General features: G+C 43.9%; 2 protein-coding genes across 7 annotated transcripts in view; one reads left to right on the top strand and one right to left on the bottom strand.

The window, feature by feature from the left end:
• Nucleotides 1–188: 188 nt before the first annotated feature.
• hsdl1 (hydroxysteroid dehydrogenase like 1) lies at nt 189–4,150 on the bottom strand. Of its 3 annotated transcripts, none has more exons than XR_009654218.1 (5): nt 3,816–4,150; nt 3,196–3,641; nt 2,827–3,045; nt 2,589–2,723; nt 189–737 (listed from the first exon to the last, which is right to left on the bottom strand). XR_009654218.1 is itself a non-coding variant. In XM_060915814.1 (5 exons), coding segments are annotated over exons 1-5 (945 nt in total). In that variant the 5' UTR covers nt 4,036–4,150; the 3' UTR covers nt 189–735. The 3 variants fall into 3 exon arrangements, 2 of the variants coding, with proteins under 2 accessions (XP_060771797.1, XP_060771796.1); XM_060915814.1 differs by having other exon boundaries at nt 2,666–2,723; XM_060915813.1 differs by having other exon boundaries at nt 189–2,723.
• Nucleotides 4,151–4,544: 394 nt separating this feature from the next.
• The window catches only part of tbc1d32 (TBC1 domain family, member 32), a 194,471-nt gene continuing 182,428 nt past the window's right edge, over nt 4,545–16,587 (top strand). For 2 of the 4 annotated variants that reach the window (XM_060916426.1, XM_060916428.1), the window contains exons 1-4: nt 4,545–4,660; nt 14,999–15,197; nt 15,286–15,447; nt 15,527–15,704. In XM_060916426.1, the coding sequence (XP_060772409.1) occupies nt 15,040–15,197; nt 15,286–15,447; nt 15,527–15,704 (498 nt within the window). In that variant the 5' untranslated portion in view covers nt 4,545–4,660; nt 14,999–15,039. Of the gene's footprint in view, nt 4,661–14,471; nt 14,590–14,998; nt 15,198–15,285; nt 15,448–15,526; nt 15,705–16,587 lie in introns of those variants that run through there. The other 2 variants (XM_060916427.1, XM_060916430.1) reach the window with 2 other exon arrangements.

The raw sequence follows: 16,587 nt of genomic DNA, 5'->3' as shown, positions 1-16,587 counted from the left end.
TTGAGGAATGAGTTGCTCTGAGGAATAAAACACTTTGGGGACATGGTGTTACAGGAAAGCAATCAACTTCGGGGTGATGACAGTATTTTCCTGTAACAGCATGGCCAAAAGTGTTTTATTGTTTATGTAGTTTATGTAATATTACTCACAAAACAAAAAAGATTCATATATCAGAATAAATAGTTTAGTAGTACTTTATTGGGACTTGGGAGTCAAACCTAACCTGTGCTGTCAAAATCAAGCATGTAAAATATACTGTAAGACTGAACAAAAATCAATCAATCAATCAATCAATCAATCAATCAATCAATCAATCAATCAAATCACCAGTACACACACAAAACACTAGACACACTTGTGTATATAGAATATCGGTCACTTGTTAAGTTGTTCATGATACAACTACAGTATATTACAACTCACATGAGCTGAAAGTGGGGGAAGCCATGACCTAATGGTGAGAGAATAGAAGCAGCTTTGTGACTAAAAGGTCGCCGGTTTGATTCCATGGACCAGCAGGAATGGCTTGAGGAATGCACCTAACCCCTAACTGCTCCTCAGACTGCTCTGGGTATGTTGTATGTCGCTCTGGATAAGGGCATCTGCTAAATGCCTGTAATGTATTTCTTCACAATGTGTTGTACAACATTCAGCATCAGTAATGGTCGATGGTCGGCTAGGGTCTTTCTGTGGAGTCTGCATGGTCTGCTTGTGCCTCGGGGTGTTCTGGTTTCCTCCTACAGTCCAAAGACATGTAGATTAGGCCAACTGGCTACTCCAAATCTGCCCATAGTGAATACTGAATGTGAATGGCTGTCTGTCTCTCTGTGTTAGTCCTGTGATAGACTGGCGACCTATCCAAGATAAACCCCGCCCCTCGCCCAGTGTCAGCTGGGATTGGCTCCAGCTCACCCGCAACTCGCAGCGGATAAGCGATAAATGATACAGAGCATAAGAAATGCAGAAGTGTATTGCACATACACAATGTGAGTCACTTCCTGTACTTGCATGCTGTTAAATACTGCAATATTACACATTACACTCTTCTCCATGTACACCCACAGCTGCACCTTCAGTCATCAGTCTGTCAAGCTCCTAAAATTCGCAGACGACACCACCCTCATTGGACTCATCTCTGATGAAGAGGAGTCTGCCTCCAAGCAGGCTTGTAGTACTTGAGCCCGACTCATGCCCTAATTTTAAGGACTCATGACTCGGACTTGGACTCGTTCATTAACTGCATTAGGACTCATAAACTGGAGACAAGGACTGATTTTTTCTTTATTTTTTTGTAACATGCCATAATAATTTGGCATAAAATATCTATATCTACATTAATTTTTGTACTAATTTTGTGCAAGAGTGTCACACCTGCAAGCCTTGGCGCATGCATCAGATAGACTCTCGGGTGCGCTCCGGACAGTGCGCGCATCAAATGGACTCTTGCGCACGTGCCGTAAACGACTCGCACCTGCACAGGATTAAGGCACGATCAGTGCGTCTATATCAAAACTGTGAAAACATACTTACTTTGCGAAGTATTGAGTTGCATTGCTGACACATTACCGAGCCTTATTTCCTTGTTTGGTTTCCTGATCCTTGAGTTCCTGTTTCTCGTCTTTGATTCTGTCAAGTCTACGATAGCATGTTTGTGCCTTGCTCGACCTATTGCCTGTTTCACGATTTTGCCTGCCATTCTGGATTGCTTACCTGTCTTCACTTGTATTAATAAACACACCTTCTGCACTTACATCCGTCTCCTAACCATCTCTAACAGAATACTTCACACTCCCTGACAAAGAGAATGCACATTCACCTGTTCATATGTCATGTTCAGGAACAAACTAATGTTAATGGCGCTGAAACAGCCACCGTCAAATGGTATGGTTGGAGTCTTGTTCTCAGACTCAACTCGGACTTGACTCTAAATTTTTTTTAATGACTTGGACTTGAATACTGAGGACTCGAGACTGGACTCGGACTCAAGGTTTCATAACTCGACTACAACCCTGCCTACAGGTGGGAGATTGACCATCTGGTGTCCTGGTGCAGGCAGAACAACTTGGAGCTCAATGCTCTCAAGACAGTGGAGATGACTGTAGACTTGAGGAGGAGCTCTGCCACACCCTCCCGCATCACTCTGTTTGACTCCCCAGTGGAGTATTTCCACGTCCTGGGCACTATAATCACCCAGGACCTTAAGTGGGAGACGAATACCTGCTCTCTCACCAAGACAGCACAGCAGAGGATGTTCTTCCTGTGGCAGTTGAAGAAGTTCAATCTGCCAAAGACAATGATGGTGCACTTTTACACCACCATCATCGAGTCCATCCTCACTTCTTCCATCACCAGCTGGTATGCTGCTGCCACTGCCAGGGACAATGGCAGACTACAGCGCATCATTCGTTCTGCTGAGAGGTTGATCAGCTGCAACCTTCTGTCTCTTCAGAACCTGTACAAGTCTAGGACTCTGAGGAGTCCTGACTCCAACAACTCATGCACACACCCCTTAAATATGTCCACTTTTCAAATTTGCATATTTCATATTATATTTTTTATTCTATTCTATTTTTTATTCTAGAACATACTTGACAATAAACTTGATTCTGATTCTGATTCTGATTTATCATCCCCCGGCAAACACAGAGCTTTTAGGTCGTCTTACACATCATTCGTGCTCCCAGCACCCGTATCCACTCTGGCACACAGTGCACAAGTCCGAGCTGGAAAAAACACAACAAATACAGACAAACATAGCAACACAATCCATCATTTATAATCATTGTGAATATACCAGAAATTTCAGATCAGGCATCAGTATTGTACCTGTAGTGTGTGAGGCCAGTATCCTGTAGTTCTGTAAGAGATGCCCAGAGTGGACACAGCATGTCTGGCATAAATGTGTGGCTGAGGAACCAACCAGCCAGCCATGATACAACCACTTTGTCCTTCAGAGGCCACTTTGCCAGGAAGCAAACTCTGCACAAACACTCCACGATGGCGGTATTCATAATGCAGGGAACGGGTGAAGTGGTCAAAGAAAGCCTGAGGAAATATATGAGACTCTAAGGTTAGAGAAAACAATTTTCACGCCAATAATTTGAGGACTGTTCCACTTATAATACACATCCAACATGTGTCATGAGGGTTAATCAGTGGAACAGGACATTGTGACACAATGATCTAATCTCTGACCGTAGATGCAGAGAGTACAGCCTTTTGTGCACAGGGCCTGGAGGATCTTCCTGATGAAATATTAACTACTGCACCTCTTCGCCTTTCAGCCATGCCAGGTAGAGCCAGGCGGGTGATCAGTGAGGCCGCAGATACGCTGTTATTTATCATGTGCCACAGTTCGCTCTCAGATATGGCATGGAAGTCTCGTGAGACATCCAGCGATGAATCCAGGCAGTTTATGACAAATCCGACATCTTTGTCCTTGATTGCATCTTTAATGGGTTTGCAGATCAAGGCACCGTGGCTGAAATCTGCCTCCACTAGGATTGCCTCAACTCCATGGGTGTCAGAGATGGTCTTGGCAGTGTCACTGATATTGGTGGTGTCAGTGGTAATGAGGATAACGCAGACACCATGGCGAGCCAGTTCCTCAGCGTATGCTTTAGCTATTGCATCTGATGCACCTGTATGAAAGAGATGGAAAGAAGATGGTCAGGATTTAGATGCGGTCCGGGATACAGTACAGGTTACCAACCATGGTCCTGGAGTATCCCCTGTCCTGCACCACCTCCAGGATCAGCATCCTGTATGTTAAAGCACCAAAACTGCCCTGGACATCCCACTGAGACCAAACTCACCATTAATGATGGCCCATTTTCCATATCTGTGCACAAGATCTCTAGGAGAAACAAGACGGGGGATGAAGTGAAGCCTGATCAGACTATAGCAATCCCTCATCAGTGTTACAGCTTTACTTGCAGTATACAGTGCACCCACTAATGCAAGCGTTTCTGCATAACAACTGCAAGATCTGGCGATTTCTCTGTACAGCAGTGGAAAACTATCAACAGCAGCCATGATTAAATCCCACACTAAACCTGGTAGAACCCAAAATATACAAAATATTTGTTTGTCTTTCTTTCTTTCTCTGATGCCTTTATTACAGTGAACCAAAACATCAAACCCGGAAGAAGAATCTCTTACATAATCACGTGACTGCCTTAAAGGGACAGTTCGCTCATTCTTGAAAGGTTATCACGAAATAAATTTATTCTTATCACTGATTCCAAACACTACCATCCAGCCCTATATTTGTCATTTTTATTTAAAAACACTTTATTTGCTATTAATCCTGCAATTAAGTCTGCTTCCTGCGTTCATTGTTAATTATCTCGCTTGCTCAGCTTCGAGCTTGCTGTCTCCATAGAAACGCCAGGTCGACAAGGCAGGATTTCGGGTTGTGTTCTAAATCCCTTACTATCTTCTATATAAGTGCCCTAGGTTAAAGTGACGCAGAGTGATTTATACGCACTATGTAGTGCACGATATATAAATTAGATTGCCATTTGTGATTCAGCCGTGAATTCTTGTAAAGCGTTGTGCAGTCTGTTTGAGTCGGGGATATTTTTGTTCTCCAATGACCACTAAAGGAACATTCTCAAAAATGGGATGAGTTTTATTTATTTTTATTTTTTTGAAACAGGTAAATCTGTGCTTTTGCTTGAAATTCTGTTTTAGTTAGGTAGCAAGGATAGCAGGCAGATGTAATGGTTGTCTCAGTGTTATTACAGTTTATTTTGGTTTAGCTAGCTAGAGTTAGCAGCTAAGCCAAATGCAGGTAAAATTGTATGTTTATTATTATGTTTTCAATATACGCGTTGAAACAATTTAGTGTACAGTTCATATACGTTGTGGTAGTACGTATATACCACAGTGCTGTTGATTGATTTTCTAGAGTCGCAGCTCTGACAGTAGTTCCGGCTTCAAGGCAAATCACAGCTTTTTATTTTTTTCGCGGTCCGGTTTCCATCAAATCCTGCGCTGTGATTGGCTGGCGAGCGGGTCCATATCCTACGTTACGGACCTCTGGCGACTCGTTCGTTCACAACAACAAACATAGTAGCAATTTTTGTCAACATTTATTTTTGCATTAATCAGGAGAATAGCATTAATTTTACAGCATGGATAGTGACAGTCTTCACAGCGAAAGCGAGTTTTACTACCCTGAGGAAGAAGAAATAAAAGAAAACATTTCAGGAGAAAGCTAAAAACCTGTAACTGTTGCTAACGCCCAGCAAAAACATGGCTGAATCCTGAATGACTCAATTTTGTATAAATAGGGGACTACATAGGTGGCAAAATGTAGTTTTTTTTCTTGCCATGGAGGTATACCGAGGAGGAAGCAATTTGCATTACAGCCGTGAATGAGGATTCAAAATGGCGGCTTGCCTTGGCTCGGTTTTCCTTTTCGGGCGCTCTTGTTTTCTGTTAGAATTTGGTAAAGAAAAAAAAAATATTATTTACCAGCTTAAGGTCGATCCGTATGGTGCAATACCGTGACCTCGACCTTGAATACTGACCTCGGCCCAGAGGGCCTCAGTCAGTACTTTCAAGACCTCAGTCATGGTATTTCACCATACAGACCTCCCAGCTGGTAAATAACATATTAATGCTCGTTGTTCCTGTATTATTACACGGCTCATTTGAATACTCTATTCTGAGTGGTCAATTATGACCTTCTATGGTCTGTTATTTCTGTATAACAGACCGTTGCTATGGATAACAGACCTTGCTATGGACATCATTATTAGCGGAAGCAATAAAATTATTTTTAAACTGATATTTATGTCAAATTATTGATGGTCTTGAGTAAATGGCGCCGCGGACGGTTGCCTCGGTACTTTGCTCTCTTGTACTTTCTACGTTTTTGTGTATTTGTTGTGTTTTTTGCACATCTTCTCTGGTCACGTACTCCAGAGAAGAACTCATAAACATTGGAATAACCACCAGTAAAGTTTTTTCATCGGTTTTCATCGATCCCTGAAGTTTTCCAGAGCTACTTGTTGGAGGAGCAGCAGCTCTCTGTGGTCTCCGCCGAGGACGCCGGAGACACCGGGGGAAGCGAGCCGGCACGCTCGTCAGGCTGAGGCAGCGGGGGTTTCACACTGCGCTCCCGTCTATTCACCTGGCTAACGTCTGCTCTCTGGCCAACAAGATGGACGAACTGCTGCTCCTCAACACAATCAACACGGATTTTAACAGATCTGCTGCCTTGTGCTTCACTGAAACCTGGCTCGGTGAGCACATCCCGGACACTTCTCTCCACCTGTTCTGGATTTCACCTGCACCGAGCGGACCATGAAACGGAGCTCACGGGGAAAACGAGGGGAGGCGGAGTCTACTTTTACATTAACAAAGGTTGGTGTACTGATGTCACGGTTCTAAACAAATCATGCAGTCCTCATCTGGAGACATTATTCATAAACTGCAAACCGTTTTATGCTCCGCGAGAGTTTTCCTCGTTTATTCTAGTTGGAGTCTACATCCCTCCTCAGGCTTGTGTTACTGAGGCGTTACAACACCTGGCTGACCAGATAAACAATGTGGAGAAAAAACACCCGGACTCTTTGCTCATTGTTTCGGGGGACTTTAACAGAGCAAACCTCAGCCACGAACTGCCAAAATATAAACAGCACATTAAGTGTCCCACCAGGGACACTAACACTCTGGGCCATTGTTACACTGTTTTAAAGGACTGATACCACTCTGTCCCACGTGCAGCCTTGGGACTATCTGATCACTGCATTGTTCATCTTATCCCGACCTACAGGCAGAAGCTGAAATCTGCTAAGCCTGTGGTAAAGACGGTGAGGAGATGGTCCGATGAGGCCAAAGTGGAACTACAAGCCTGCTTTGACTGCACTGATTGGAGTGTTTTTGAGGCTGCAGCATCAGACCTGCATGAACTGACTGATACCGTGACATCTTACATCAGTTTTTGTGAGGATATGTGTGTGCCCACCAAGACCTTCCGCACATACAACAACAACAAACCCTGGTTCACTGCAAAACTCGGGCAGCTTCGCCAGGCCAAGGAGGAGGCCTACAGAAGTGGGGACAGAGTCCTGTACAAACAGGCCAGAAACACACTGACGAAAGAGGTGAAAGCAGAAAAGAGGAGCTATGCTGAAAGGCTCAAAATCAGCCTTTCAGCCAACGATCCGGCGTCAGTGTGGAGAGGCCTGAAGAACATCACCAACTACAGGAGACCATCCCCCAACACTGCAATGAACCATCAACTGGCTGACGAGTTGAATGTGTTTTACTGCAGATTTGACACATTCACACCTCTCCCCCCCAGACATTAAAGAGCCATTTACACCCCCTGCTATTCTGCCTCCTCTTGCCTCTGACCCCACACCAGCACTCAAGATCTGTGAAGAGGATGTTTGTCAGTTTTTTCGCAGACAAAAGATCAGGAAGGCACCCAGCCCAGACGGTGTGTCACTCTCCTGTCTGAAGGTCTGTGCTGATCAGCTTGCCCCCATCTTCACCCAGATCTTCAATAGATCCCTGGAGCTGTGTGAAGTCCCCTCATGCTTCAAACGCTCCACAATAATCCGGGTTCCCAAGAAAACCACCATCACAGGACTGAATGACTACAGGCCTGTAGCCCTCACATCTGTAGTCATGAAGTCCTTTGAGAGACTGGTGTTGTCACACCTGAAGGACATCACAGACCCCCTGCTGGACCCCCTGCAGTTTGCCTACCAGGCAAACAGGTCAGCAGATGATGCAATCAATATGGGACTGCACTACATCCTGCAACACCTTGACTCTGCAGGGACGTACACCAGGATCCTGTTCGTGGACTTCAGTTCACCGTTCAACACCATCGTTCCAGATATCCTTCACACCAAGCTCACCCAACTCACTGTGCCCTCCTCCACCTGTCAGTGGATTATAAACTTCCTGACTGACAGGAAGCAGCAGGTGAGGCTGGGGAGCATCACATCCAGCACCCGGACTATCAGCACTGGCGCCCCCCAGGGGTGTGTGCTCTCCCCACTGCTCTTCTCCCTTTACACCAATGACTGCACCTCAAGAGACCCGCCTGTTAAACTCCTGAAATTTGCAGACGACACAACGGTCATCGGCCTCATCCAAGACGGTGATGAGTCTGCATACAGACGGGAGGTTGAACGGCTGGTCTGTTGGTGCGGTCAGAACAATCTGGAGCTGAACACGCTCAAAACTGTGGAGATGACAGTGGACTTTATGTTTTTTGCAACATTGAAAGTCGGCGTGGGCAGCACGGTGGTGTAGTGGTGAGCACTGTTGCCTCACAGCAAGAAGGTCCTGGGTTCGAGTTCAAACAATTGTATCCAATCAGTTCAAACAATTGTATCCAAGTTACTGTGAGGTGTACTCACTTTGCCAAGCCACTTTGCTTCAGGAAACCCAAACTATCACCCTCAGCTGAAAGGAAATTGGTTTGGATAGTCAGGAACAACCTGGGAACCACCATGGCACAGCCCTGCCATGAACTGGAAGCTGATGGATCACTGCCTACAGTTCAGATCACCATGGACTAAGAGGCTGCTATCCAAGAAACAACCCCCTGCTCCAAAATTTACACCTTCAAGCTTGACTAAAGTTTGAAGCTGACCACACAGACAAAGAAAACACCTTCTGGAAGAAAGCTGTCTGGTCAGATGAGACAAAGATTGAGTTGTTTGGCCACAATGACCACCATGTACAGAGGGACACTGTACCAGCTGGTGGTAGGATCATCATGCTCTGGGGCTGTTTTGCTGCCAGTGGAACTGCTTCATTACACAAAGTGGATGAAATAATGAAGAAGGAGGACTACCTCAGAATTGTTCAGCATAAACCATCAGAAACTTGAACATGACTTGGGACTTGGGAGTTACAACAGGACAATGAACCCAAACACACATCAGAGCTGGTTGTGGAGGATAAAGCAGGCTAACATTAAGCTTTAAACAAGTCCTGACTTCAACCCTATTGAAAATATATGGACCGTGCTTATAAGTCGAGTCCATGCCAGGAAAAAAAAAATAATTGAACTCTACCAATTCTACCATGAAGAGTCATGAAATATCCAATCAGAATTCTGCCAGAAGTTTGTTCATGGTAAACAAAAATGTTTGGTCAAGGTGAATCTTGCGAAGAGACATTTTACCCAAATATTGGGTGTGCTGCATGTATATTTTTGACCCTGTATACATAATTTTGAGCCTGTGTTGATTTCAGAAAACCCAAAGAAAATTAAAACTTGTGCACCAAATTCTAGTGTTTTTTTTTTATTAAATATGCATGCTGTACATTCTGCCACAGAAAAAGAACAGTTCAAAGAAATTACTGAAAGCCCAAATATTGCCATGACATTCATATCCAAGATGACATTCATGTCACTGTATGTAAACTTCTGATCATAACTGTACCTTGGCAGCAGTATGTCAGACAACACAACCCTCAACTCAGAAATACAACGAAGAGTGTCTCCTGGTGCTACAGCCTTGCGATTTAGATGCTGGAACAGAGGAGGTCTTGCTCTACCTACTAAGCTGACTGTCTACAAGGCCATAGTTCTACCTTCACTTCTTTATGGATCTGAAACATGGCCAACGTTAGCCCACCACATCCACTGCCTGGAAATGTTCCACTAGCGATCACTGCAGTAAATTTTTAATATCACACTGGTTACATGCTGTAACCATTTGAAAGTTTTACACCATGCAAGCATAACCACAATTGAGACCATGCTAAGAGGAAACAGAATCCTCTGGCTTAGATATGTGGCAAGGATGGGTGACTCCAGAATCTCCAAGCAACTGTTATTTGGTGAACTCAGACATGGACCAGGGGGAGGTTATAGAAAAGGTGGAAGGACTGTACGAAGGAAGATCTACGAACCTTTGAATTTGACCGTCAGTCCTGGTACCAAGCCACAGTGGTCTGCTGGAAGTGGAGGAGCAAATTACATGCTGGAAAGCAACTTTCTGAAGATAGGCTGACAGCAAGAGCTAGCAAAAGATGCAGAAAATGGCATGAAAGGGCTGCAAGGGCCCCCATTGTCACACCTGATTGAAGGAGAAGAAGCGATCTTCTGAGCCAGGAGAGGATAAATATCTGATACTCCCTATTAGTCAGACAGAACTGAGGAAGCCTTTTGGACGAGAGGTGAAACGTTTTCAAGAATTTTCAAGCAAGTCCAGTTGCCCATTTCTACCACCCACAGTTTACTATGACCTGGATGATTGAGAATCTTCACAGACATGTTTCCACGCATTTTGGGATGAGAACCCTTCGACTGGTGCGGGAGTATGAGAAGTGTTCCAGAAAACTGGCAGACTACAGAAACCACCTGCGTTTTAATCTGAGATGCCGACAAACCAACATTATCCCCACTAGCCTACGCCTATTTTCAACGGTTAAAGGACACAGAGCTGAGATAATCCTGCAGAAAGCCCAGAAGCGGCTTCTCAATGAGAGAGTGAGACAAGTACATTTCACCATCGATGCTCTCCAGAACAAGACTAAACTGAGGTTTGAGGAGTTGACAGCCCTTCTTCCCAGTGAAGTTTTGGAACGAGTCTCTGATCTCAATGAGAAGGCACAGCTTTCACAACACAAGGTAAGGAACGACAGATGCGCAAATTTCAAAAATTGCTGTCTAAAACCACCTCCTCTGGCAAGACAGAAGGTCTGACTTGGAGGAAGAAATCTGACCAGGCTACACAACCAGACATAAAAGAGATATGGGTGATGAACTTATCTGACAGGGTACTCACCCAACCAGAGAGAGATGTCTTATCCAAGGGTCTTAACTTTGCAGTTTCACCTGAGCGGATACCGGTAGTAGAACTCATCACAGCCACAGAGACAGCCATCAGGAACAACAACCTGACCAACACGGAGTCAGAACAACTTAGACTGAAGATATCAGCTGCTCTATCCAGTGCGAAAGCACCCCCCTCCAACCTCACCAGCCAAGAAAGGAGGGCTCTTACAGTGCTTCAAAGAGACCGGAACATCACCATCCTTCCTGCTGACAAAGGGAGATGCACAGTGGTGCTAAACACAGCGGACTACCACTCCAGGATGACCAGTCTCCTCAGTGATACAACCACTTATGAAACATTGAGGAGGGACCCCACAAGTGGTTACAAAAAGAAAGTTGTTAGCTGCTTGCAACAACTAGAAAAGGACCAAGCCATCAACCGATCTCTTTACTACAGATTGTACCCTGGGGAAGCCGTACCTCTCATATATGGACTCCCCAAGATTCACAAAGAAGGAGCTCCTCTCAGACCTATTATCAGCAGTATAAACTCGGTCACATATAACATTGCTAAACACCTAGCCACCATCTTGGCTCCTCTGGTTGGGAATACACCATATCATGTCAAAAATTCCCAAGATTTTGCTTCTAAAGTTGCAGACCTCAAACTAGATTCAGATGAAACCATGGTTTCCTACGATGTCACTTCTCTGTTCACCTGCATTCCCACCACAGAAGCAGTCGAATCTGTAAGAAAACGACTCCTTCAGGATAGCTCCTTACTGGATAGAATGAAACTCACCACGGATCAGATTTGCACCCTGCTTGACCTCTGCCTGACTACCACTTATTTCCAGTTTAATGAAAGTTTCTACAGACAGAAGCATGGGATCACCAGTGTCCCCTATTGTGGCCAATTTATACATGGAGGAAGTGGAACATATAGCTTTGACCACTTTTGCAGGAGTTGCTCCCAGCCATTGGTTTAGATACGTGGATGATACTTGGGTTAAAATCAAAATCCAGGAGGTGGAAGCTTTCTCGAAACACATCACTGCAGTGGATAGCAACATCAACTTCACTCGGGAGGATGTCAGTGGGAATAATCTAGCCTTCTTGGATTGTGATGTACACATTAGACAAGACAGAAGCCTTAGTATCGAGGTCTACCGGAAACCCACACACACAGACCAGTACCTACTTTTCGACTCTCACCACCCACTGGAACATAAATTGGGGGTCATTAGGACCTTGCAACACAGGGCTCAGAACATTCCTACAACATTAGAGGGAAAAGAGAAGGAGCAGAATCATATCAAGAAAGCACTTCAGAATTGCGGTTATCCCAACTGGCTTTCCTAAAGAGCATAAAAAGGAACATAACTGACAAGGATGATAACAGGAACAAACGCAAGAACATTGTCATTCCCTACATTTCTGGTCTATCTGAGAAACTCAGGAGGATCTTCTACAAACACAACATTCCAGTACATTTCAGACCCAATAACACCCTGAAGCAGAAACTGGTCCACCCTAAGGACAGAATACCCAGACACAAACAGGACAACATAGTGTATGCAATTCAGTGCAGTGAGAATTGCACAAATTCGTATATTGGGGAGACGAAACAACCGCTATACAGGCGCTTGGCCCAACACAGGAGAGCCAGCTCCTCAGGCCAGGACTCGGCTGTCTACATTCATCTTAACAACGAAGGACACTCATTTCGGGATTGTGACGTACGCATTTTAGCCAGAGAGGATCGTTGGTATGAGCGAGGAGTCAAAGAAGCCATTTTTGTCAACCTGGAATGGCCATCACTGAACAGAGGTGGGGGTCTAAGACATCATTTGTCAACCATCTACAAGGTGGTCTTGGACACTCTTCCCAGACGGCTGGGTGTACGCCAGGACCCAGCTGTTTTCGGGGACTCACAGGAGGACAGAGAGAGTCAGATTGCCATTGATCACCCTAACGGGCAATCCTTTGATTACCCTAATGACTCGCCATTCACACCCAGCCTCCAGCGACCCACACCAACATGATGCCTCAATGACACCTTAGATGAGCTGGTCATCAGAATTCTGATTCTGATTCTGAGCCAGGAGAGGATAAATATCTGATACTCCCTATTAGTCAGACAGAACTGAGGAAGCCTTTTGGACGAGAGGTGAAACGTTTTCAAGAATTTTCAAGCAAGTCCAGTTGCCCATTTCTACCACCCACAGTTTACTATGACCTGGATGATTGAGAATCTTCACAGACAAGAAGAAGCGATTTGTGTGGAAACTGCTCGTTAGGGCTTAATTACGCCATATCTTCATTATTAATTGCAATTATGCAAATTTTGGTAGAAATTATATGCACCCCAGGCAGACCTACCTTCCTGCCAAAAAGAATAAAAACCAGTGAAGAATTGAGAGAGTACAAGCGATTTTTGTGAAACGTGGACAACAACAGATGATGGATGGCGGACAACACCGGATGAGCTAATAAGAAAAAAATTAAGAAGTTTATGTGCATCTACTGTATGTCCTGCCACTCAACAAACACCTTGTGCATCCTTGGCGTTAAATACACGACGTATGGACACCTGACCATCACACGCATATGTACCCATTCCAAAACCATGTGTATTTACATGGAATTAATCTCCACTTTCTGCGAAGGCTTTCCACTAGATTGTGGAGCGTGGCGGTGGAGATTTGCCCAGTGAGGTTGCACATTGTCAAATGAGAGCTCTTACTCGATTTTCCTCTTCCACCTTAACACACCATGTCTTCATGGAGTTTGCTTTGTGCACAGGGGTGTTGTCATGTTGGAACAGGTTTGGGCCTCTTAGCTCAAGTGAACAGAAATTGTAGTTCTACAGCATCCAAAGACATTCTAGACAGTTATGTGCTTCCAACTTTGTGGCAACTGTTTGGGCAAGGGTGTGGTCAGGTGTCTGTATACTTTTGGACATATAGTGTACATGTGGATGTTTTCAGGCCCTTATTTGATTTACAGTTTCATTTTTTCTCGAGATGTAATGTGAGCTGGAATGGAAATTGTTCCCCAGATAAGAGGTGTGCATTGCTGATTTGCATATTAACACAGCAATCAGATTTTGATCTGAAGAACTACAGACGCACAAAATATTATCAGGAGATTATATAATAGATATCCAAGGCTCATGGTTCATGTTGTAAAAGACACCTATATGGCATAATTACCAACGATACTGTTTGTTTTGTTAGGATATACAAATGTAACTGTGGTTGTTTTGCTGTTGAACATGTGGTTATTGTGGTACCTATGTGGTAACTGTTATATTAATAATATTCCACAGTAACAATGGGTTCCTTTTGCTCAATTGTGTCATTTTTTTTCGCTCATCCGGCTGTAGGCCAGGCCAGATGAGCTTATGCGATCACGCTTCGTCCATCTGTCGTTGTCGTCCGTCCACAATTTACAAAAATCGCTACTCCTCTGACAGGATTGATTGGATTTCGATCTAATTCACATGTAATGTTCCCCAGGTCGATGTGCATAAAAAGTTGTCAAGATAGTGGTGCCACCTGTCATATTTACAATTTTATGGGTGTCTGAAATTTTGGGGTGACTCGTCACATCAAACGCTACTGTTCGTAAATTGCTGGGACGTTTTCACTGAAACTCACCCAGAAGACTCTAAAGACGTTTTCCAACAATAATTGTTCACCAGGTGGTGCCACCTACCATGGATGAGGCTAAAGAAGGGTCACGTGCAATTTCAACAAAATTGCTACTCCTCCTACAGGACTGATCAGATTTTGATCAAACTCCTATGGACTGTTCCCCAGGTTGGTATGTATAAAAGTTGTCAAGATGGTGGCGCCACCTGTCATATTAAACATTTTATAGGCTTGTGAAAATTTTTGGTGACTCGTCACACCAAACACTACTGTTCATAAACTACTGGGATGTTTTCACTGAAACTCACCCAGAAGACTCTAAAGACATATTCCAATAAGAATTGTTCACCAGGTGACACCACCTGCTATGGATGTGGCTACACAGGGGTCATATACAATTTCACAAAATTGCATATGATCCCTATGTAATAGCCTCATTGAGGCTATTTTTTGTATTTGTAGCTTAGCTGAGAAGACACAAGAAATTCACCTGTGATCTTGAACTTTTCACTTTTACTATAGAGTCTTGATATTGGTATGCAAGGCATATATAATCAGTATACACTGATTTGCACAGGAACCCCCTGAAGAGGAGTGCATCACACCTCGTGCAGAGCGATGTCACAGTTTTTTTCCTCAGAGGACGAAGTCGAGCTCCAGTCCCTGCTCAGACAGCTTCTGAAAAGTGTGCGAGAACGAATCGCCAATGCGCCATCGGTGGAATGTGCCGAGGAGATCCTGCTTCACCTGGAGGAGACGGACAAGAACTTCCACAAGTAAGGCAGCCATTTTTAAAAGTGGCCTTCCTTGAAGGTATAATCACAAAACTGAATTATGTTTTGGTCTTGTTTGTTTACGTTTTAGCTATGAGTTCGTTAAGTATCTGCGTCAGTATGTGGAGAGCAGCCTGGGGGGCGTTATTGAGGAGGAAACGGAGAGCTGTTCCAGGGGAGACGGCCATGGAGTCGGGTCTGGGCAGGACACACTGGTCCATGCCGTGACTAGGAGAACCAGAGAATCTGCACAGTATGTAGCTCTTCCTGTCTCTACTTTGAGTTGCTTTCTGATGATCACTTTAGATGGATGACGTGGTGATGTGTGACAGATATAAGCAGATGATGCAGACCTTAAAGCAGACCATGACGGTGATTGTGGAGTCACTGTTAAACAAATTTGAGGAGGATCAGCTGAAGAAGGAGGAGATGCACGGCACGAACCAGCGTGAAAAGTCGAGCAGCCACTACATGGACAACTGCTCCGACAGCGACTCCTCTTTTAATCAGGTAATAATTGGCGCTTAATTCTTCATCTGTGTGGGAGAAAAATACTTTCTGAAAAAAAAACCCCTTTCCAATCTGATTCTACTTCATATAGGACTACCCAGTATTTCTTGTTAATTATCCTATGAAATATTTTCTTTTTTTTTTTTTAATGAATTGTGGCTTTGGCATTCACATGATGCAAAATTAGACTTCCTTATCCAGCCCTGTTGAATTCTCTAATCTGATTGGTCAACAGGTGATGAATTTTCAATTACCTTGACTCTGCAAGGCAGATCACAGGTTTATTAAATTTAACAAATTTATTGTGTTTGTTCTTGTACATTTATAATTTCTACAGCGATAACTAATTAACAGGGACTTGTATCTCATGCCACATCTCCCCATGATCAAAGACTAATAATAGATGGATAATAATGTTTATTTCATGCTTCCACACTGTTCCATAGCATTAATTGTAACTAGAAATGGATAAAAAGTACATGTAAAATTGTTTAATGGAAAAATGTAAAAAAAAAAAAGTTCAGTTCCTTGAAATAAATTAAATATTATGGGAAGTCCTGTTATAGGAAAATAATCAACTTGCTGTCAATCTTTTCTCCCTTAAAGTAAGCTACACTCACTGGCCACTTTAATAGGAACTTGGTCTTGATTCCAAGATTCCTGTTCTTGGCTGGCAGGAGTGGAACCCAATGTGGTCTTCTGCTGTTGCATGCTGAGATGCTTTTCTGCTCACCATGGTTGTAAAGAGTTGCTATGAGTTGCAATATCCTTCCTGGCAAAAAAAGCTCAAACCAATCTGTCCATTTTCCTCTGACCTCTCTTATCAACAATATGTTTCCACCCACAGAACTGTCCCTCATTCAACTCAATGTTTTTTGTTTTT

This window comes from Neoarius graeffei, chromosome 3, assembly GCF_027579695.1.
Source record: "Neoarius graeffei isolate fNeoGra1 chromosome 3, fNeoGra1.pri, whole genome shotgun sequence".
NCBI classification, from domain to species: Eukaryota; Metazoa; Chordata; class Actinopteri; order Siluriformes; family Ariidae; genus Neoarius; species Neoarius graeffei.
This window is presented reverse-complemented; position numbering and strand designations above follow the sequence as displayed.

Bases quoted from the DNA above. Each gene is read 5' to 3' on its own strand.
- hsdl1 (XM_060915813.1), bottom strand. From the start codon at position 4,035: ATGGCTGCTGTTGATAGTTTTCCACTGCTGTACAGAGAAATCGCCAGA. The intron at 3,642-3,815 runs GTGAGTTTGGTC...TCTTTCATACAG, and splicing joins AAAATGGGCCATCATTAATG to GTGCATCAGATGCAATAGCT. The intron at 3,046-3,195 runs GTCAGAGATTAG...ATATTTCCTCAG, and splicing joins CTGTACTCTCTGCATCTACG to GCTTTCTTTGACCACTTCAC.